Source organism: Fistularia commersonii, chromosome 16 (genome assembly GCF_037954325.1).
Source record: "Fistularia commersonii isolate RoL2024-O1a breed Wild chromosome 16, RoL_Fcom_v1.0, whole genome shotgun sequence".
Taxonomy (NCBI): domain Eukaryota; kingdom Metazoa; phylum Chordata; class Actinopteri; order Syngnathiformes; family Fistulariidae; genus Fistularia; species Fistularia commersonii.
The window spans coordinates 5219059-5241552 of record NC_141299.1 but is presented as its reverse complement, the minus strand read 5'-3'; the positions used below and the strand labels follow the sequence as shown (position 1 = coordinate 5241552).

Sequence of the window (22494 nt, the reverse complement as noted above, 5' to 3'; positions counted from 1 at the left end):
TGTGACAGTGACGGTGAAAAAGTCCCACCCCCCTGTGGGGGGCGCAGCATTGCAAGGTCACTTTTTAAAAACATAATACGATCGCAGAGGTAGAGGTGTATGCGTCCAATCTCATCTCCTTTTTTATGGCTTGTACATGCTTTACAAATCAAACCACAAGTCCAGATGTAACAAAAGATTCAAACAATGCATTATCGACTGATAAATGGTTCATTGTCCCCACTTAAAAAGTGCTTTAAACCTTGCATTTCCAAAGTGCTTTTTCTCATTCACCCATTCACTTGCACACTCATGGCAGAGCTGCCATGCAAGGCGCTAGCCAGGCCATCAGGAGAAATTAGGGGTTTGGTGTCTTGCTCAGGGACACTTCGACATGCAGACAGGAGGAGCTGGGGATTGAATGGTCAAATTTCCAATTGGAGGGACACCTGGTCTACCAACTGACCGCCGATGAGGAGGACATGGTGACACTGCTGATTATTTAAAAAGGTAGTTTCCAAACTGCTCAGCAACAGGTTTCTTTTGACATTTTGATGACATATTTCCCATGCTTCAAGCAATTCATATTGATCTGTCCAATTTTAAAATTATGGATGGGGTTTGGGTGATTTCAGAACAAATCAGTGATCCGAAGGATCACCTCTCATGCCCTTTAACAGGCATATATGCTGGCAATGCAGTTTTCCCTTAAGTGGTGGACCAGCGACCAAGAAAACACAAGCAATTTTATTCAGCTAACATGGATGTTTTAGTGAGAAACCTGTTATCAGAGAGTGTGCCATTTCATGGTTGTATCCGTTGCAGAGGTATAACATAAACACAACAGTTGCTTGCAACAGTAAACATAGCAAACACTTTCATACCGTCCTTTTCTAATATTTTCTGAACATCAGTTGTGACAGTTGATCATATGAGATCCCGTACAGCATCTCTGATTATGCGCCAATTTTAGTCATCTCTGGTATCATTTTCCCCTGTGATTGCTTTGGATTCATTTGGTTGAGTCTAAAAGTAGTTTTTCAAAAGATACTGCCTAAACCCAATCTGTCTCCATTCACAGAGAGGCACACCTGGACTTGCCCCGCTGGAAAATCTTTGTCCTAAATATATCATAATCATATGATTTTATATATATATATATTAATATCATTTTATCATTTTTTATATATATATGTATATATATATTTAAATTGTGTGTGTGTGTATATATATATATATATATATATATATAATGAGTGTGTAAACATATATAAATATGACTCAATAATAATATTAAGTATATATTAACATTTACTATGAATAAATATGTATTGTATATAAAGTATATTTATATAATATTTATATAAAGTTGATCACCCTGACAGCTAAACTGAGTATCTTTATGTTTTCCCCTTCAGTGTATTCTTCAGATCCTAGCTTTTAAATAAAGAAATATTTTAAATTCAAACTCTTTCATACTGCATATAACCACAATCTTTATAAGAGGTTTAATATGAATGTCATCTGAATTAACAAGTCTCATGGCAAACATAAGTTAGACCAAGAAGCAGACACAGATAGCAGATGGATTAATTAGAAAGGTTAACTGTGAAAAGGTGAACAGATGTTGATTCTGGTCTCACAGGGCAGTGTGAGTGTTGCAAGGTCTTCTTTAGTGTAAGCAGAAAGGAGGTGAGGAAGGCATTCGCTGAAGAGTGAGAGTTTGGTGTGACACCAATAGCCAGGCGTTACTGAAGAAAGAAAACAGGATAAATTAGAGATGATGCACACGTTTACAAATAAAGCCATAGACAGAATCCACCTTGGACACCCAAAAGAAGAAGTCAAAGATTAACAAATGATCTGCAGGAAAAGCCATAAGTGACAACGCTCACATTCTTGCTATTGGGCAGGGACGCCGCTGGAATACTCTAATGGTGTTTGAATATGTCACCCATGTCCCTGGATATTATTTTCTTTCCTGTAGTAGATTCTGTATATATCTTATAACACAGAAATACATTACCTAGCTGCTGCACTTAAAACATTCAATTCAATTTATTACTTTAATATGAATAGAAACATAAACAAAATGGAATATCACTTTTCACCTTCAAAGAAAATGGTGGGGGGGGGTTGTGTCCAGTAAGTTTAGTTATTTGTAGGACATAAAGACAAGTTTCGTAACATATTGCAAACACGATATGAATTTAAAGTATCACAGCACTTTTGATAGAATGAGCCGTACAAGAAACATGAAATGATGTCTACTGTTCATCAGTATTGTGTCTTTTTTCAAGTTTTATGACTTTGCTTTTTCAGCCAATGTGTGAAATATACAAACAAACATTTTCCTCACTCAACAGTGTTATAAGACCATTATCCCTCTGTCATGTGTCTATGTTGCTACATGTTTTATGTAGCCATGATCCACCCACAGTTTCTGGAACCCCGGCACTCAATGACTATATATATTTTGTGAACGTCAAAAGTCCATCATCAGCACTGACGTTTGTTCCAATAACAGACTGATGCAGGCATGTAAAAAGAAATACTTCAAGCAGGGAGGACTGCATTAATTCTCTACTTCTGGCAAAGCTGAAGTTCAAAGTATGGTGACAATCAATCACTCTTGCTTACAGTAATTTTAGATCAACACAAAGCTTCCTCACTGCTGGCGACAAGTCTTTAGTAAAGAAACTTGTTGAGAAAGGAGGGCAGTGCAGTCATGTGGAAGCCCCAATGCTATGCACAGTGGCTGACAAGTGGATGGGACTTGCAAACAAAAGGGCTTTACCTACCGTTTGCAAGACATCTGTGTTATCTACATTTGACATTCACACTGCTGATTAGAAGTTGATAGCATTTTCTATTTCTGATAGGAATCAGAAACATTCAAGTTGATATTTGGATGGCATTTTGTGCCACCTTTAATATTTTTGCAGATTGTATCATAAGACCTGTTTTGTGGTCCATGTTGTTGTACTCGCTGTAAAATTGCCTGAATGCATATACAGATATATTACACTTGCATACAAACGTACCCATCTCTCACACACACACACACACACACACACACACACACACACACACACACACACACACACACACACACACACACACACACACACACATACTGCCGATGTAATGCTTTTGTTTCAACCTTGGACACTGGTGTGAATATAGAGACACCCAACTACATTAAGACAAACACACTCCTCTTAGAGACAGGTGAGTAAAGGGCCACTATATAGAACGTTGTCTAAATTCATATCCTACTGTGGTAACCTCACCTGAAGGTGAGGTCTTCACCCATCACTGACAAATTACACATAAAGAAGAACAGGCTGGTCTTCCAAACTGGAGTATGCATGAGAGCTGCTATTACATGAGCAATGTTTCATGTAGAGCTCTTTGGTTGTTAGAAGGGTTGATCGTGTGTGTGTGTGTGTGTGTGTGTGTGTTTTAAAGTAATCATGTAATTTCAAGTGCATGTTGCATGCGACCATGTAAAAGTACATTCCTAACTGTTTGTGTGGGATTGTGTGAAATAAGGGAGAAATAAAAAGGTAGAGGATCATACGTCATAAATGACAGATGCAGGTACATGTTGGCAAAGTTAAAGAAAGTAGGGCGTCAGTTTCCTGATTAAAAAAAAGCTGACCTGGAATAACATTTAAACAGAAAATTAGGTATGGTATAAATTACTTTATTTACAGATTAGGACAAAATTTTAAGGTGACTTGAAGGTTCAGACAGGTAGATTTCAACCTTTTTTCCCCTGACTTAATTCTTCGACACAGTATCTGCCTACAACGAGTGTCATCAGCATTTGCTCTAACCTCATTATCAAACAATTCTTTTTATATTGGTCACCAGAAGAAAGCAACACCAAAGGTTCAGAGGCTTCTGTGAAGATCGAAAGTTATCTAACTGACACCACGGGGGTAATTGAAGGATTTTGTTAAATACCATTCGAAAACTTCCCTCAATCATCATTGAAATGAGTGGAAATGCAGTCACTGAGTAATGATGCTCAATGAAACATTGGAGAGACATTGGCTATGTATAATAACACTGAACTTTAAAATTCTTGTAATATCCATTTATGGGTATGTTTCTTAAAATGTAAAGTGCATGAGGTGTTTCAATATAATGTGTAAATCCCTGAAAGTATAACCATCCCCTTTCAGTACCCTAGGGTTTTAACTACAACAAACTAATTAGACCAGAGCATTTAAATGCCCGTCATAATGTAGGAAACTTTAAAGGTTGTGACATTTTAGGACATCCCCAGAATGATGGATCATAGGGAGGTTAATCTAGAACTTCCATGTGGCAATAACAAAATCAGGTCTAATTACTGAATAAGCTTTGATAGAAACAAACACTGGCCTTTGGGACCTAAAAATGAATCATGATTTGAGGCAGTGTCTTGTCGTTCCAAGCCGTTGATGTAAGAGGAAGAGAAGGATTAATGTGGATAGATCGATAAATGTGGGAGGAAGACAAGGGTGTGGATGACCATGATGACTCCCTGGAACTGCTCCATTATGGATGCAAATGCCTTATTTTGTAACTTATCCACACAAAGAAAAAAGATACAGAGGCATTGATGAAAGCACTTTTTCATCTTTTATTTATTTACTTATTTTTAATTCTATATATTCATGCCAGGATATTACAATAATACATCAAAATGTTATATTATCTTTTGAGTTTTAATATCAGTATAAGACATGTGTGCATATTGGAGACAGGCATTATTCACTACCAAATCCTAATGGAATGCTTTTCATGAAACATATATATCCTATGCCTCATCCTGCCTGCTCTATTTGTCTGACATCTAACCTTCATATCACAATGTAATTCCCCTCCCCCTATAATAGTACAAACTACGTTAATCTGCCTTTGCTGTTCATAACGTGCCAAATAGGTTTTTTTACTTATTGTAGGTTTTAACAAAGAAAAAAGGTTGCTCTGGAGGATTATCGTTCTCAACTAAACAGCATCATACAGTGGTCAATATATTATGTATTTTTTATGACAAAAGGTGACTTCGTCTTGGTGTCTAGTAATTCATACAAAGATTTAGATGAATATGATACATAGGGTGTTGGAACAATGGAACGATACGCCAAAAGAGGATGCTGCACTTTAAGTTGATTATGTATTTAATAAAGCCTTGAAATGCATGTCCTGCTTTGAAATAATTATATAACAGAAGCCATTATTGGTATTTTAATCAGCAGAATCATACATTAGGATGAATATTCCCCAATGGGGGATAACATTGTAAAAGGAAACACAAAATTCATAACCTCTGTAACTTATGAAACTGAATGACCGTTTCATTATCAATGATTACAACAGCAGGAAATAACTGCTTGCAAAAAAAAGTAAGGTTTATCATGAATTTTTAATCATTTATTTCCCTGTGACAAGGAATTGAAAGAAAGCAGTAATATGAAAAATAAAAACAGAATAGATATATTATGAAGAAGTTACTGGCATGAAAGGCAAGCTTTAGATGTACAAATGTTGAGGATGTAAGCATCACAAGTATAAAGATATGCACAATTTTTCGATATTCTTTTAAAATTAGTGTTACTGAAAGTTATTAAATCGACAGAATATTGGGTGAAGTTCCTCAGTTCTTATCAAAATAATGGCTGCAATTGAGTAAAGCCACGATTGTGACATATTAGATCACAACTGCTTTCTAATCCTAGTCCTGTGACATCTTTGTTAAGACTTGGAATAAAATCTGACTTTCAGCAGAGGTATAAAGAAAATATTCATTCAAGCCCAATTGATAATACTTTTTTGATATATTCTATACAAATGTGGATTCAATGGTCAGATGTCATTATAAGAACAGATAGAAAGTTAAATGTTAAGTTAAATGAAAAGAGCTATCTGTTGAATGTACTCAAAGAATCAAAAGCAAACGTATTGGGGCAGTTGTGGCTCAGTTGGTGGGCGAAGGTTGGAGGTCTGTCTGCATGCGGAAGTGTTCTTGAGCAAAACACTAAACACCCAGTTGTTCAAGATAATCTGGTTAGTGCCTTTTGCTGTGCAAATGTGTGTGCGAATGGGTGCATCTAATCCAGTTAAATGTGCTTTGAAACCACAAGGTGATCAAGCACTATTTAAATCCATAATAGTGGATGTTTTGTATCATCTATCATACACATTAATTTCTTTACTGAGAAGCATTAGAATGTTTTCTGACTTACATCAAATTTTATTTACTGAATTGAAATTGGTACATATAAGACCTTAACCAATTTTTCTCAGCCCTTCATGATCATCACTCATCGACACAAGTAATTCATCTGCCTCAGGCCACCTGTCTGTTTGTTTTTCAGCCTATCTTGCTGTTTTTTTTCCGTTGTGGTAAAAAATCTATCGAAGCAATTACCTCCCATATCCTGTTCCTTGCAACTGTTCAACTTCAAGGGTACTGTGGCTCAATCTTAAAGATTGTCACAGAGCTTATTTGAAAAAAAGCTACATGCTTCAAATGTAAGCCTACTTTTCACAAAAACAAAGATGTTTGTTGTCAATTCTTATCCTGCACATGTTTGTAGGGATGCTGGAACCAATCCAGACTGACCATTGGAGGAGGTGGAGATTAACATGGACCAAACCAGTCAATCAGAGAGTCACAAAGAGAAGTATATAACATACACTTTCTCATTCCCACCCATGGACAATTAAGATTCACTTAAACTACTTTATGTCGTCAGACTGTGGGAGGAAACCTCACAATGTGAAGAAAACGGTGGGAGAGAATATGCAAACATTACACGGAACGGACCCAGCCAAACCAAACCGAGAACTTTCTTGCTATGTGGAGGGACTGCTAACCACTGCGCTCTGCACATATAGCAACAAATGTATAACGTATCCTATTATGCATTGGCAGTCTTAAGCTGTAAAGTTTTAATACTGAGCCAGATCAACAAATATACTATAATAACACTGATATGAACTATCTTTGTCAATACTGTATACTGATAAGAGGTGATTGATAATTTGTTGGGCTAAAGACTGATCTTCTAATTACCGGACTGTGACAGCCATCACTGAAGTCGTAAGTGTAGATACCAAATCAGAGACTACGTTTGTAAGGAGGAAAGTTGTGCAAAGGTTCATGGGACTATTATAAGTCTCTTGCAATTGTTTTCTTTCAGTGTGCGTGCCATGTTCTAATTTAGTGATATGACATGTAGTATTCATCATTTTCACTGTGACTGCTTAAGTTGGACTTGGTTAACATGTATAGTTGTCACTATGACTAAGACTTGAAAAAAGCTGGATGAGGTGCAGCCTATGCGCCTAGAACGTGTTCATATATTTACTTTTTGATAAAAGTGACACCCTGCGGTAATGCAGTGTTTGGTAAATAGGAATGATAAAAATCCAAGCTCTCTGCTTCGATTACTACCTGCTGGTTTGCATAGTGCTACAGAGATCACAATTCCCTTTTGCTGGTTCAATTTTATCTGGGCCCTTTTCCATGTTGCCTTTTGATTGACTGGCAACTGGTCACCCAAAGTCAGTTGGGATTGGGACCTAGTGACCCTGTGTGAAAGAAAAGCAGTACAGAAAATTAATATCTCAGAATGACTGAGTGAGAAAAATGTTTCAAGGTAAAACATCTGCTAAACCTCTGGTCCAATGCACTTCATGGCACACTGTTGAAAGACATAGGTACCCCAAATCTGCAGCACACTGCAACCACCATGATTGCGCCAAGACATTATAGCTGCCATGTACAATGGACTCACACCCATTGTTGTAAGAGAGCTTTTTTTGATGGTGACTTCAAAATTGACTAAAACAGGGAGCATTGAGCCAACTGCCAGTGCAGTGGAGGCTTTTTTTGCAGATGTGCAACTGCATCCCTGATGAAGCTATCCATGGTATAATCCTCCTAAATTGGTTCACACCAGAAAGACTGTGAGAACATGTTTTCTCCAAAAACACTATGCGCAAATATCTCAGTGAGGCTCTCAGTTAAGGTGAATGACCTGGGGTGTTACTTTTCTTAGGGTCTGTGCAGTGTGGGGTTATCAATCTCCAGACTCACATCAGGATGGCTGATTTCGGTGATGAAAGGGCAGAGAAGGTTGCTATTATTTGTGTGATGCGCCTGACCAACTTGAATGCAACTACCCTCTTCCCTTCCAAAAGCCAAATGGCAAAATTAGAGGTGGGTTGGTCAACTGAGGGAACCACTGGCCCACTTGCAAGACCCTCTACACAGCAAGGACACACTGGTTAGCCACTCTGGTTGAACCAGAAGACTGTGTCTCGACTATCAAAATAAAGGGCAGTTCTGCCATGCTCTGGCAAACACAGGATCCGGTTGGAGAAAGAAAAGCCAAAACATTCATGGTGCCCAGCAGTTACGAGACATCCCGGCACCAAGATCCCCTTGCCTCATCACTCTCAAAAACCACTGCCATTAACAATGCACAGGCCCTTCCATTCCTAAAAGATAGGGGCTCTAATGAGGTGTACCAAAAAATTTTCAACAAACTGACAGACAGAGGATAGCCTATCTGTGATGGTATATTGGGTGCATACTGAAAGAGAAGCCTCACTATAGCATCAACCTAGAGGCTGATGAGCATGACTTTTCCATATCTGCTCCTTGAGCAGGCCAAACGGAAGAATATTTTAAGCGTTATGCAATGATATTTCATCAATGTTCTTGTCTTGTTTCATTGTAGTTATGAGTTGTGGTAGTTCTTGGTGACAGAAACCTTTTAAATTGACATTAGTCGATTTGTCAGTTGGTCACCACCACTGGGACTCATAAAAAGAGTTTCATGACATGAGTATGTATCCTTTTTTTAATAATAAAACAAACAGTGGTTGTGTGGCATATGAGATACAGGACTAATAAATATTTTGTGTAGGCTTACTGAATAATCCATTTTTTTTTTCTCAATGTTCCTCCTACGTAGTTATGTAGGTTGCTCCTTCTTACCATAATGACTTTCAAGAGAACTTAAGGGTCCCTTCTGACACAATGTTGTGGACAAATTGGGCCGACGGGATGTCACATACACACATAGATATTAAATTGAATTTAATGAATCACAACAAATGTAACCGAAAGGACTATGATGTGAAGATGAACAACGTTTGGAAAGTTATTACTTAGGTGTCAGTGTAACCCTAAAATATTATGATAAAATGCGCCCATAATACTTCTACTCAGGAAGATTTAATGAATTAATGTGCAGCCGGGCTGCAAACATTGTCTACACGTGGAAGTCCAGTGACGCACTCAGGAGCGCGGAGGGTGTGTGACACCAGCCTTCTTATTTCTCTTGCGTGAAACCAAACGTCTCAGAAGAGCAAGAAGTAAAGCGAGAGATTTCCGAGACAAAATAAAACAAAGCGAATTTAACTTAAACACACGCCGGGATGAAGACGACTCAGTGCCAAAGCTACCCAGCGCAGCGAGCAGCATCCACCGGTCCGATCAGTCTCAGCAGCGGCGCCATGAGTTCCCTCAGCACGACCAGCGTCACCCTCGCAGCCCTGCTCATCCTCACCGTCCCAGGTTGCAAAAGTAAGTTCCTTTTTTTTTTTAAAGTGCCTGGTTCCTTACAGAAATCTTTCTACTTTTTGTCCATTTAAATTATCAGAAAGAATCTCGGAGAGTAGGCTGTATCCAACTGTATGATCAACTCAGTTGATATCATTTACAAGTTAAAAGGACATCAATCACAAACTCAGACAATTAAACGGTTATATTAGGCATTAAGAAGACAAGTTTTTAACATGTAGCTATACTTCATTTTCTCATGCAATTTCAAACTTGAAAAGGTTCCTTTTTTTTGGTGTTTTAATTTGTGATGTGTGAAGCTTAATGTCACAAATGTACGAAATGTGACCACAAGGAGAATTGCATTGCTGCTGGAATCCTTTTGAAAGAAATGCACATATGAAAACCTTTGTGGCTTTGCATCACCACCCAACAGGGAAAATATATATTTTCATTCTCTGGACTAAAATTCAAAAATATATATTAAAAAAAAGCTAGAGATCTAATTGCCAGAAATGATACATCAGCATATAACAATTATCTCTCTTGCAGTAAAGCTCTCACACTGCAAATGCACAGTTACTGCAACCAAGTCGGAGCAGAAAACATATTTGTTGTGAACAACAATAACCCCTCTTTCTCTTCTCCGCTACTAAACGCTACTGTTAATTTTAAATTAATAGACTAGAATTTGGATGTTTTGTACTGTACATTTTGTTTCGTTACTGTATTTCTACTTTACAGTACCAAGTCTGAAAAGATGCCATTACATTAAGGTCAAGATTGAATATTTGCCAACAGTCCTTTGCTCTACTCCATAAACATTTTAGTACCAGAAATCTAGTGTTAAATTTCCAGTGATATTTTTCTCTGTTCTGTGAAACCAAAGGTGCCCCAGCAAAACTTCAGCAAGCCATTTCAGATCAGACGCAACTTCTCAGCCAGGTTTGTATTTCCTCCCATCCTCTCTCTTCTTCCCAATTGTATGTGTGCCTAAATCTCATTCTCTTGGATGCTCTACAGATAGATGCTGTCTGCTCATCCTACCTCTCCGCAGACCCAATGATTTCAGTGAGTCTGGCATTCTCTTTCATTACACACAAATATGTAGTTGAATGTAGAAGCCTCATTAGACTATGTTGTATTTTCTAGGCATCTGATGTCTTAGGAGAACTCTGTATTTTGATGCTGGTGCAGAGGTCAAAGGTATAACATTCCTTGTCATATGAAGTATATCTAATGATAAATTAAATTGATTAAATGACTGGTTTTGCAACAAATGTCACAATGAAAAATGATCTGTCGATCCTATTTGAGTGAAAACTCATGCATTTTCACTGTTTGTTGTTCTCATAGGAACAAAAGGGGCAGGGAAATAGCAAAAGGGTAAGAGTGATATTATGTATCATTTAAATTTGATCCTCCGAACTGGCATTATATCAAAAGCCAAGACACATCAGAATGAATACTGTTGTAATGGCTTGTATGCATGTGCGTGAAAGCACGTAGTCTGTAAAATGACAATTGAGATATGCAATGATTTTGAAACGTTGATGTCATTAATGTTCAATAATGTCATTAGAAATTAGAAATGACAACAACCATTTAACTAATAGAAAATACATTTAGAATATGTTTAAAGAAATCATAGAACAGCAAGATTTTGCCTAAATATCAGGAAAGAAAAAAACCTTAGCAAGAGAATATTAATGAATGGACAACAAAATTGAGATTTATTTGGAATAGTGTTGTTTTGAAATAGAACATGAAAACAGTAACATACAAAGTTTGCACAGGCCTCTTAATGATAGTGTATTTGTAAAATGTAGATGCTTTAGTCACTTCCAACAATATTTACGGTCTTGGATGGCCGAAAACCTTATTTTGGAGGTCAAAACCCTGCAAACCCTTACAATAAGTGAATATAGGTCTGCGCCAGTGCTCTCGTGTGTGACATACTGTAGCTTTGTGTAACACCAACCAGGCACTGTACTTGATTTTAATGATACGAGAATAGCATACTGATACATCCCAACAAATGCAAACATGAACATGTACAAAAGTACAATAGGCAGTTTTTTCATGAAAATATAAAAGTAGTGCTACTTAATCTTCTTGTGGGCTCTGTGTGTGACATCTTTAATTAGAAACCAGTTCAATTTCAACTATGAAATGCTCATGCGTTGGTTTGTGTGGAGTATCTTTGCCTCCTTAGTAGGTGTTAAAGTGAAGAAAGATGCAGTATTATTGTTTTTTAAAGTCTAATTTATTATGCTTTATGTGAATGGAAGGGAGAGAGAATATGACTCAAGCTGGTGGCTTATTAAGTGACTCTTCTGTTGATTTAAAGGAAGTCCTCATAAGATATTTTTGTCTGGAGACCTACAAATACACGTTGAGAGATAATGCATTAAAACTGCTGGAAAAGACGTTTTTCACATTTTCTGAATTTTGAGCATTTCCTGTCAAGCTATCTACAAGATGCAAGTACCATGGTGAGCAGGCAGCTATGATTGTTTTTGTGAATTGTATTTCTTCACCTTTATATTGAATTACATTGAAAACTTGCTACATTTTCTGAGAAATTCAGGGGCCAGAAAATGCATTTATCTCTTGAATAATGTGCAGCAAGTATTAGGAAAATGCCCTAAGTAAATTTTTATTTAGTAATCTTTTAAAAAATCTGCAAAAAACACAGCGCCTTGCAATTTGTAAGACACTCCAGGAATAAATCAGAAAAAAATTATACTGGGTGGCTTTAGGACAACGTCTGACGACATATATAAAAGTCGCCGTTTTTCAATTAATTCAACTTATTTAGAATCTGTCAAATTCCTTTTATTCAAAAGCTTATGGCTTTTCAAAATACTAACACAATGTAAATTAATAGCATTAATCATAACATGTCTATCTTATCATTTGATTTCTGTGATAAATGTTTTTGTGTTTTGAATTAATGTTGTTTATGTTGCTGGCTCTCCATATTCCTCGCTCTCTCTCTCCCTGTCCCCTTCCTTGTTCCATACAAGAAAAGAGAAAGAGAGATGGGATCTTGATGTATGAATGTATTTCAAGTTATTTGTCATTTAAAATATTTTTCTAATTAGTCTTCTAAGATTTACTCATTCTTGCTGGTAAAACAAAAATGCTTAAAGCCTGGGTTCTTTTTTTCATTTCAAAATACAAGTAGTAATCAATCAGCATTCAGTCTCATTTTGTCCAATTTGTTTGTCAATCACAAATTCACAAAACAGTACCTACACAGTGTATTCTGGTCTCTCTACTGCGGTTGGATAATTGTTTAAACTGTAGAGTAACTTGATAAATAGATAATGTTACAATTGCAGCATACTCAATGGAAATAGTGCAAGTTTGTGGTTGACTCATATGCTGTTTCATTTCGGGCCACTATCCTCACTCAGTACGAGTGCTATCGACATTAGTTGTTCTTTCCCAAGTGGTGAGTAATTACAGTCTAAAATTAGTGCAGCAGGCAGGAAAAACCTGTCCCTTCTTGTTATCAAGTGCTGACATCCACTAAGTGTACACAGAGACATTGTGAGCGAAAAACACAGGGGGTGTTTGTTTTGGAAAAGTCACCAGAATGTTAGTGTGTGTGTTATTGTCTCTATTGCTGAGGTGAAGAGCTTCTATTTTCTGTGAAAAGTATCTTTACTATCTATACTATAACTGCAGGCCTTCGCAGAATGCAGAATCTTAATGTTTCTTTGACGTCCAGTGCTGGAGTATGACAGCGACAATTTTTTTATCTTATAGCCATTCTTATTCACATTTGATATATACCATCTCTTTGGGATCTGTTGTCCTCTGTTTATACATACAAAGTCTTCTTAAGCAAATATCAATTTAAGATATAGTTACAGAGAGAAGTGAGTCAGAAAAAGTCTTATAAAATTTATTGGTTCAAATCCAACATTTTGGGGATAGGCTCCAGCATCCACTGCAGCCCTGAGTGCCGGATAAGCAGTAGATTATGGATGTAATGATTGTTTTTTATTATGGCTGTCAAAATATAAAAATGTTTAATCATATTTATCTCAGGGCTGTGGATTAATTCAAATTAATCAAGATTAATAATCATTCAGTCTTAATTGTGTCACATTTGTTGGGGCAAAAAGACAAAATGACTTGTTTACATTATCAAAGCCCCTGATGGTGTGTAATGATCTGGTGCAAGCTGGATGTTGTGGCTGCTGAAGTACTTACAGAGGAATCCCTGACTAAAGTATGCTAATGTACGTTGGCGATACTTTAATCTGGAAGCGCTTGAAACGAAAACTCGTTGCTGCAGAGTGTGAGAGTTATTTTCTATTGGTGGATTGTCCTTTCTTGGGTTGTTTTGTGCAAAAGTAAATTGCACATCTGCTTTTGCCCTGGCCTACCAATGGCCCTGATTGGTTGTGTAATGGAAAGATATGAAAAAGAAGCTTATCAATATGACATTGATCCATCAATTTAAATGAGATTTGTTTATTGACTTGCTCTTTTATTATACTCATCACTGACCTCATCTCCTTATAGATAAATAAACATGTAAATTAATTGTCTTGTCTGTGTGTTTTAGATTATAAATACAATTAAGAGATAAGCCCTCAACATATCATATTGGCCCGATTGCTGTGTCTGTACAGGCTGAACTTCAGGGACCCGGAGGAATCCAGAGCAGGGGCTACTTCCTGTATCGAGTATGGCCATATTCGTATAAACCAAAAAAATCCACTGAAAATTATGACGATAATTGAACTACATTTTGCTTGAATTTACAGCCACGAAATGGAAGAAGATCCTTAGATTATGAGTGATTTAAAGGTAATTTTCAAAATGCTTCCTTTTTTTGCTTGACAGACATCGACGCATTGATACTATGAATTTAAACATTCAATGGATGTTTCAGAATAAAAACTGCTTTTATCCTCCTTGTAGACAGAAAATTATACGTTGCCAGTCTAACTTGTCTCTGTGCTCTTGTAAAATTGTCTAATCAGGTATATGGATGTGTGTTAGCGTCTCTACCTCTAAAGCCTCATGAACAAAGACAACACTGACCAAGAGACCCGAGCCGCTGCACTACGACTAAGTGATCAAGACTTAAACCACAGCTGCCGTTAATATATAGTGGTGTTTGAATGTATACAAGTATACAATAAAAAGTACTCTTCATTTGTCCATTTGTGTTATATGTGTGTCATTTGAATTAAAAATGATATATTATAATTAGAGGCTACTGCGTAAGTCTTATTTGTTATTGAGAGCTTTATGAATAGGAACGAATTCTTAGTTAGTGTGAATAAAAAGGGCAAAAATGAGCTAACACACACAATCATGAACCCTATATGGTTAAGTAGATTGCACATATTATGTATGAAATGAAAATTATTTATATAGAATAAGTTGTAATGCATAAAGTAAAATTGCAAAAATCCAAACATTTCAAAAATACTTTATGTATGGGGCATTTTTTGTTTGTTTTTGGTTACATTTTCTGTGGTAATTGTGTATATGCTGAAATCTACATTGTTTGGACATTTATGTGGCAATTTCTCTCTGTCTCTCTTTTGGTGTTTGTGTGTGTGTGTATGTATGTGATGTGGTGTGTGTGTGTGTGTGTGTGTGTGTGTGTGTGTGTGTGTGTATGCGCCCAGAGCATGCATGGAATTGTTGTCATCCTTATAATTCCCACAATCCTTGTTTGCCTCTGTCTGTGTCGGTTTTCAAATATTCCTAATGTGTGCTTGTAATTTACAGTCCTGTCTGCATGAAAAGATATAAAATGAAGGTGAAGAAAAGCAAAGAAAGATAAAAGAAAAAATATGGATAAAGCATGGAAGCAAAAATGTATTTTTTTATCATAATAAATTTTATATTTGCAGTGATTATTTGACTTTATTCTTACTTTAATTGATAATACAATTCTTTGTTTATCCAGTGACAGACATCCATGGACATTTTTTCAAACCATCTTTGAAAGAAAGCTCTTGACGGTCATTTGTTTTTGCATGGTTATTAGTACTAGTTAGTTATTAGTATTCGTAATTCAAAATCCTGAATTAAAAAATCTGTAAAGCACACCACAAAGACTTCTAAATAATTAGTGTCACAAGGTAGGTAACAATAATGCAGTGACAGGATGGGAAGAAGGAGACCATCAAGTTTACTGAAAGAATTTATGAAAATACTGATGTCATCACAATTTCACCATCAAATCAGTACCCCAATATACAAACTTGAGATTTGAAGGCCATGTATTCCTTTCCAAACCTCAACAGCCCATTAAACCTGTAACAGCTGACAAATCAAACATTCAACAAAAAATGACAACAATTGCAGAATCCTGAATTAAGTATGTTCACCACTACTGATATTTTTTTTTCGATCAAGTCTAAGTATTGATCTCCTCAATAAAAAAGAGGAAAAAGACAAACTGACACTCTCACTGACAGCTGAACAGCAGATGCAAATTCACATAACTTCATCACATCATATTCTATAATGAATCACTTCTAATAAACGCATGCAGATGATTTTTTGCATTTATTTGGGGTTAAGGGATCTTTTATTCATGAGTAATGATCAATATGTTGATGATGTACCTCTAAAAATTAAGATGCAATTATGAAATATTGATACATAAGTCAAAGTCAGCTTTATTCTAATTTTTTGCACATGTGCCAGACATACAGAAGAATTGAGAAGACATTTCTCCTTATCCCACAGTGACAAAATAATAATGCACAGCTCAAAGACAAGACATTTCCTAACAAAACTTAGGAAACAGCAGATTAAATTTTACCAAAACAAAATGGTAGTGGAAATTTCTATTTAGGCTGCATAGTGCAAAATCAGTCAGTAATGGCAGCATGGTGTATGAGGCTGTTTGCAAGTCTGATGGAGTCGGCATAGAGGCTCCGATACCTCCTCCCTGAGGGCTAGTGACTGAACAGACTGTGTGTGGCGTTAGATGGCGTTGCTCATAATTGCGATTGCTTTGCAGGTGATGGTATATCTCTTGTAGGGAGGGAGTGGGGCACCAATGACCTTTCCAGCTGTGTTCACTTTGTACTGCAAGCTTTCCTGTTGTACTTAGTGCAGCTCCTGCCCCACACAGTGATACAGCTGCTCAGGATGCTGAATGTGCACATGATGGATGGGGAAGCTATCTCTCGCGTGAGTTTGAGGAGGAAGTAGAGGTGCTGCTGTCGTTTCTTCACTAATGATGCTGTGTTGGTGGTCCAGGAGAGGCCTTCACTGAGAAGTACCCCCAAGACTTTGGTGCCTCTCACTCTCTCCACAGAAAGACCATTAATGGTCAGTGGAGGGGTTTTGGTGTGGCCTCTCCAGATGTCCACAGCTATCTCCTTGGTCTTGATGACACTCAGAAGGAGGTTGGTGTCTCTGCACCACATGGTTAGAAGGTTGGCCTCTTTCTTGTAGGAGGATGAGACCCATTAGCGTTGTTTCATGACTTCACTATGTCATTGATGTTGTACGTTGGTGTACAGTTGTTGTAACGCAGGGGGCTGAGCACACAGCCTTGGGGGGCCCCTGTGTTTAGTGTGATACTGCTCGAGGTGCTGTTGCTAATTTGTACGCTTATGGCCTCTCACGGAGGAAGTCCTGCGGCCAATTGCAAAGGGAAGTGTTAAGCATAAATTGGTCAAGTTTACAGATGAGGTGTTGTGGTACTATGTTTTTGAATGCTAAACTGAAGTCTAAGAACAGAATTCTCACATATGAGTCTTTTGACTCATATGTGAGAATTCTGTTCTTATAGCTGGGTGGGGAGCAGAGGAAATTGCATCATCTGTAGAACTGGAAAGGGTCCAGGGTAGGGGGGAGAATGGATTTGATATTTGACATGACTAACCATACAAAGCACTTCATGATGATGGGGGTCAGTGCCGTGGGGCGATGGTTATTTTCTTTGGCACAGGTTATTACTATACCTTGACTTCATATTAAACTACAAATCTTGCACACTATTGTAACGATCACTGTACTTCAACTGCATGTCCTGGTAAAGTGTAAATTATCCTTGATTGTCATCCGGAAAATTGTAAAATGTAAAATGTAACTACTTTTATTGACAGTAGATGTCACCATTATCAACCAGGTAATGCATCCTTACCAGCGCTGACCATTCAAATCAAAATATACAAAATGTACAATGTATGAATTTTGTGGTATATATGGTAATTGTTTGTTGTTATTTGTACGAATTTAAAAAATCATAAATGTATTTTATGACATCAATCAAAAAATGTAAATGAAAATCATACAAGTCTCAAACTGAAACACTTATACAGTTATGCATGTTGTCTAATGAAGATGACAGATGTAACTATAAAAGGTTATTATTTTATTTCTGTATATGTTACTCTCAATGTATCATTTTTTAGCTTACTTTTTTAACTGCACAGCCAAGGATGCAACTTGTGGGATTTTACAATTTTTGCAAAGCACAATTTATATATATGCTACAATTTGCAAGTCCTCACAAGTCCTTGCATTACCAGCCATAAATTTTGATTCCATCAAAAACAATGAAAACGAATGACTAAGAATTTTTACAATATAATTTTGATGGATTTGAGAACCTAATTGTAGGGCAGAACAGGCTCATACGTCAAATCTCAGAGAACATCTGGCAATCTCAGTAAATACAACCAAATCACGATAATATTGCTAGTGTGCTTTCAAATGTTTCCTCTGGAAATAAGAGTGAGCCAGTTTACTTAAGAATATCATGCCACAAAGGTAATTATTGAAAGTGACTTGTGGGTAATTTTCCAATCAGTCTCACTAAATTATGGTTACATTAGAGAACAATCAATTTCAGTGGCTCAGGCAGAACTAATGGTAGAAAGTAATATTTGTATTTGTATCTTTAAAAAGTATAGTTATGTTTTATGTCTTTGATACTTGCCAGCATACTCGCATAATTGATTTGGGGTTTATGAGCAACATTTCAGGGGCTCACCAGTAATTGGACAAATAAACATAATCCTAAGTAAAATGGTACTTTTCAATATTTTGTTGAGAATCCTTTGCAGGCAATGACTGTCTGAAGTCTGGAACCCATGGACGTCACCAAATGCTGGGTTTCCTCCTTTGTGATGCTTTGCCAGGCCTTTACTGCAGCTGTCTTCAGTTGTTGCTTGTTTATGGGTCTTTCTGCCTTCAGTTTTGTCGTGAGCAAGTAAATTGCATGCTCCATTGGGTTGAGATGTGGTGATTGACTCAGCCATTGCAGAATATTCCACTTCTTTGCTTTAAAAAACTCCTGGGTTGCTTTTGCAGTAGTTTTTGGATCATTGTTCACCTGTACAGTCAAACACCATCCAATCAACTTTGCTGCATTTGGCTGAATCTGAGCAGAAAGTTTATCCCTATACACTCCAGAATTCATCCGGCTGTTTCTGTCTTTTGTAAGATCATCAATAAACACAAGCAAGCCAGTGCCATTGGAAGCCTTGCATTCCCGTGCCATCACACTCCCTCCACCATGTTTTACAGAAGATGTGATGTGCTTTGAATCATGAGCTGTTCCAATTATTCTCCAAACTTTCTACACCCCATCATTCTGGTACAGGTTGATCTTAATCTCATCTGTCCAAAGAATGCTGTTCCAGAACTGGGCTGGCTTCTTCAGGTGTTTTTTGGCAAAGTCAATTATGGCCTTTCTATTTTTGAGGTCGATTAAGGTTTGCACCTTGTGGTGAATCGTTTGTATTTACTTTCATTAAGTCTTCTGTTAATGTTAGACTTAGATACTGATACGCCTACTTCCTGGAGAGTGCTCTTCACTTGAGTGGATGTTGTGAAGGGGGTTTTCTTCACCATGGAAAGGATTCTGCAATCATCCACTACTGTTGTCTTCGGTGGAAGTCCAGGCCTTTTTGAGTGCCCAAGCTCACCAGTGAACTCTTTTCTCAGAATGTACCAAACTGTTAATATGGGCACTCCTAACATTTCTGCAATCTCTCTGATGGATTTCTTCTTTTTTTCAGCCTCAGGATGGTCTGTTTCACCTCCATTGAAAGCTGTTTTGACCACATGTTGTGTGTTCACAGCAACAGCTTCCAAATGCAATGCCACAACTGGAATCAACCCCAGACCTTTTAACTGCTAAATTGATGACAGGTGACCGAGGGAAGAGCCCATGCAGCCTTGTTATTTATTTGCAGTCTTCTGAGTCCATTTTCTGATTACTTTTGGTCCCTTAAAAAAGAGGTGGCTACATATTAAAGAGCTGTAATTCCTTAACTCCAATTTGGGTGTGAATACTCACAAATTACAGCGGGGAGTCTGCACTTTAAGCCCATATTGAATACATAATTCCATCCTGAATATGTTTTTGTAAACAGCTGAAATAACAAAACTGGTGTCACTGTCCAAATATGTATGGGCCTAACTGTATGTGGGTACATATACATGTGTGTATATGTATATCTATGGATCAATTTATTTGTCGATTAGTTTGATCCATTAGGATAGATAGATAGATAGATAGATAGATAGATAGATAGATAGATAGATAGATATTTCAAATAGTATATTGAACATAATTTTATGTTTTTATCCACTTGGAACCCCAGAGCATGTTTCAAGATAAGAAAATAGAAAGTCACAAGGGTGAGACCCTTTGAGATTTAAAGTTAGTTTTCTGGTCAAATTAGCTCTCATTAATTCCTGATTTTTTTTGGTCATGTCTTGTTAATTGCTGCGTTCTTGTATTTTTTTTTTCTTTCCTTTCTTGTCACAAAAACATTGCCATTGCTTAACCCAGTATGCACAATGAGCTTGACAGGAATAGGCAGTTTTGAATTCTTAATCAGAGGCATGAAATCCTTTAAGCAAATATTTGTTTAATTATTTTTTACTGCCTCACACTGCTCTGTCTGTTTGACTCAATTTGATTGATGTCCGTTGTTGATTAATATGCGTTACATTATGGCAACCGTCCATTCAGTAGGCCTCTTCATCTCTTTATGGTGCCTACACATCGAAACAGCGCCATCATCCCTCGTCCAAAATGATGTTGCATCCTTTTGCCATTTTGGCTGTTGCCATGGTGATGAGTGACAGGCCAGAGATTGTGGATTCAGCAGTGGATTCTTTTCACTGCATGTTTTATTTGGCTTATCCGGGCACCATACTGCCGGGCATAAATAGTATCATTAAACTGACATGTCCAACAGATGATGTATTGATTATTGATGGCCCTGAAGTGACTATATGCAGCGCAAGAGTTATCAATGTTATTAACTGAACCTGTGAAGAAGGCTTTCTAAATGTCAAGATACCCTTGTGGGTCAATGAAGCTAAAGACCATCAAAAAAAGTTTTGAACGTGCTTGTTTTCGTGTATCCGCGTCTAAAATTCAAATTCGGATATTCAGGTGAGGTTTTATAAAATTAGACTTTCTGTCTTTCTTTCTCTTTTTTATTTTCTTTCCTTACTGGAAGCATATAGATATGTGTCTATGGTCTCATAAAAGAAAAAGGGAAACTGAACACACACACACACACACACACACACACACACACACACACACACACACACACACACACACACACACACTTGACTGCTGTTTAATTTTAATTTTGTAAAATGGTTTTACCCTGAATGCTCAGCTTCTGAGAAAAGAAAAGGGGCAGGCAGACACCTGTGGAGTACGAGGGTGTGATCCAGTCATCTCAATGTTGATCCACCTCCCACTGACCGGGCATGTACGTACTCACCGGGCCCTTTGCCTCCAACTCCGACTCAACTCAGCCTGCCCCAGTCCGCGCTCCTGCGTAGTCGGCCGTCAACAGCGCCACTAGGCGCAGGGAAATCCCAATGAACAGGGGGAACTGTCCAGGGTAAGTGTGACATTTTCTTGTCGGCGAAGTCCTCTCCTCGACCGTGTCGCTAATCGTTCCGGTCCGGGATGTTAAGGACGGAACCGTTTGGTTTGCTTAATGTGAAAGCGCGGCCGCGGAGCTGCTGACCCACATTCTTATCTAATGCTGAATGTTAGCGAGCTAGCCGCAGCTAAAAGTAGGTTGACATCGTTACACTACATTGACACAGGAGAGTCGACAGTCCGCAATACATGATGGTCTTTAACCGACGGGAGAATAACGGCTGTGCTCGTTTTGACGGATAAGGATGCCTTTGCAGCGGGTGTCAAATATCGCGGTCAGTTGGTAGAACTATTTTATCAGTGTAATTGGTATTCGCAAGCTGGCTAGCTGACGTTAGCTTGGTAGCTTTGCCGGCCGGCATCAGCAGCCGCGCGGCGATAGGCTGCCAGCGGTGCCGTTCCAGCGATCGTCCCCTCACGGGTGACTCCAGTTCAGGTGACTCCAAAGAACTTGTGCGCAAAGCCAGACATTTCTTTGTTAATTTATAACTTATGTTTAAGGCTGAACTCTGTTTTATCTTGGTGTAAATTAGTAGAGAAGTGGTGGTTCTTGTTTTGGTTTGAGAGGTCAGATATCTTTGATTGTAATGAGTCGTCTCCTGATTGAACTTTTTATTTATGAATGTTTCAGTTAATTGGAAAGGGCGAATGACTGTGTTGATAAAGACTTGCTTGGCAATGAAGGTGGCAATGATTCTCTTCTGAGATTGTTGAATTAATCCAGAGCTTGTCAGTAGTCTCATGCATCTGGGAAACCACTGGTAGAACAGCCCATGATTCCATCCTGGAGTGTTCTACCAGTTTTAGAATTATAGAAAAAAAACTAACAAAACAAACAAATAAAAATGACATGTTGTAAGGAAAGTGTTTCAGTCATTGTTATCACTGTCACATTCCCAGAAAATAAACCCATTAGTAAATAGGGTATCTGGTAAAATAGTTATTCACTAAAATAATGAATGGCTGCAACAGTGCTGGCACCATAGCACCTCTTCATTCCTGTTAGTCATGC

General features: G+C 37.7%; 2 protein-coding genes across 4 annotated transcripts in view; both read left to right on the top strand.

The window, feature by feature from the left end:
- Positions 1 to 9377: 9377 nt before the first annotated feature.
- On the top strand, positions 9378 to 14689 carry nmu (neuromedin U). The gene is made up of 8 exons (XM_086162322.1): positions 9378 to 9577; positions 10443 to 10498; positions 10577 to 10624; positions 10706 to 10759; positions 10910 to 10939; positions 14206 to 14259; positions 14341 to 14383; positions 14560 to 14689. Exons 1-7 carry the CDS (start codon positions 9430 to 9432, stop codon positions 14374 to 14376), a joined length of 426 nt encoding a protein of 141 aa, XP_086018448.1. The 5' UTR covers positions 9378 to 9429; the 3' UTR covers positions 14377 to 14383; positions 14560 to 14689.
- A 6644-nt stretch (positions 14690 to 21333) lies between these two features.
- clocka (clock circadian regulator a) overlaps positions 21334 to 22494 on the top strand; it is a 28811-nt gene continuing 27650 nt past the window's right edge. For all 3 annotated transcript variants that reach the window (XM_086161489.1, XM_086161491.1, XM_086161488.1), the window contains exon 1: positions 21334 to 21438. The gene's annotated coding sequence lies outside the window, so the exon portion shown is untranslated. The remainder of the gene's footprint in view (positions 21439 to 22494) is intronic.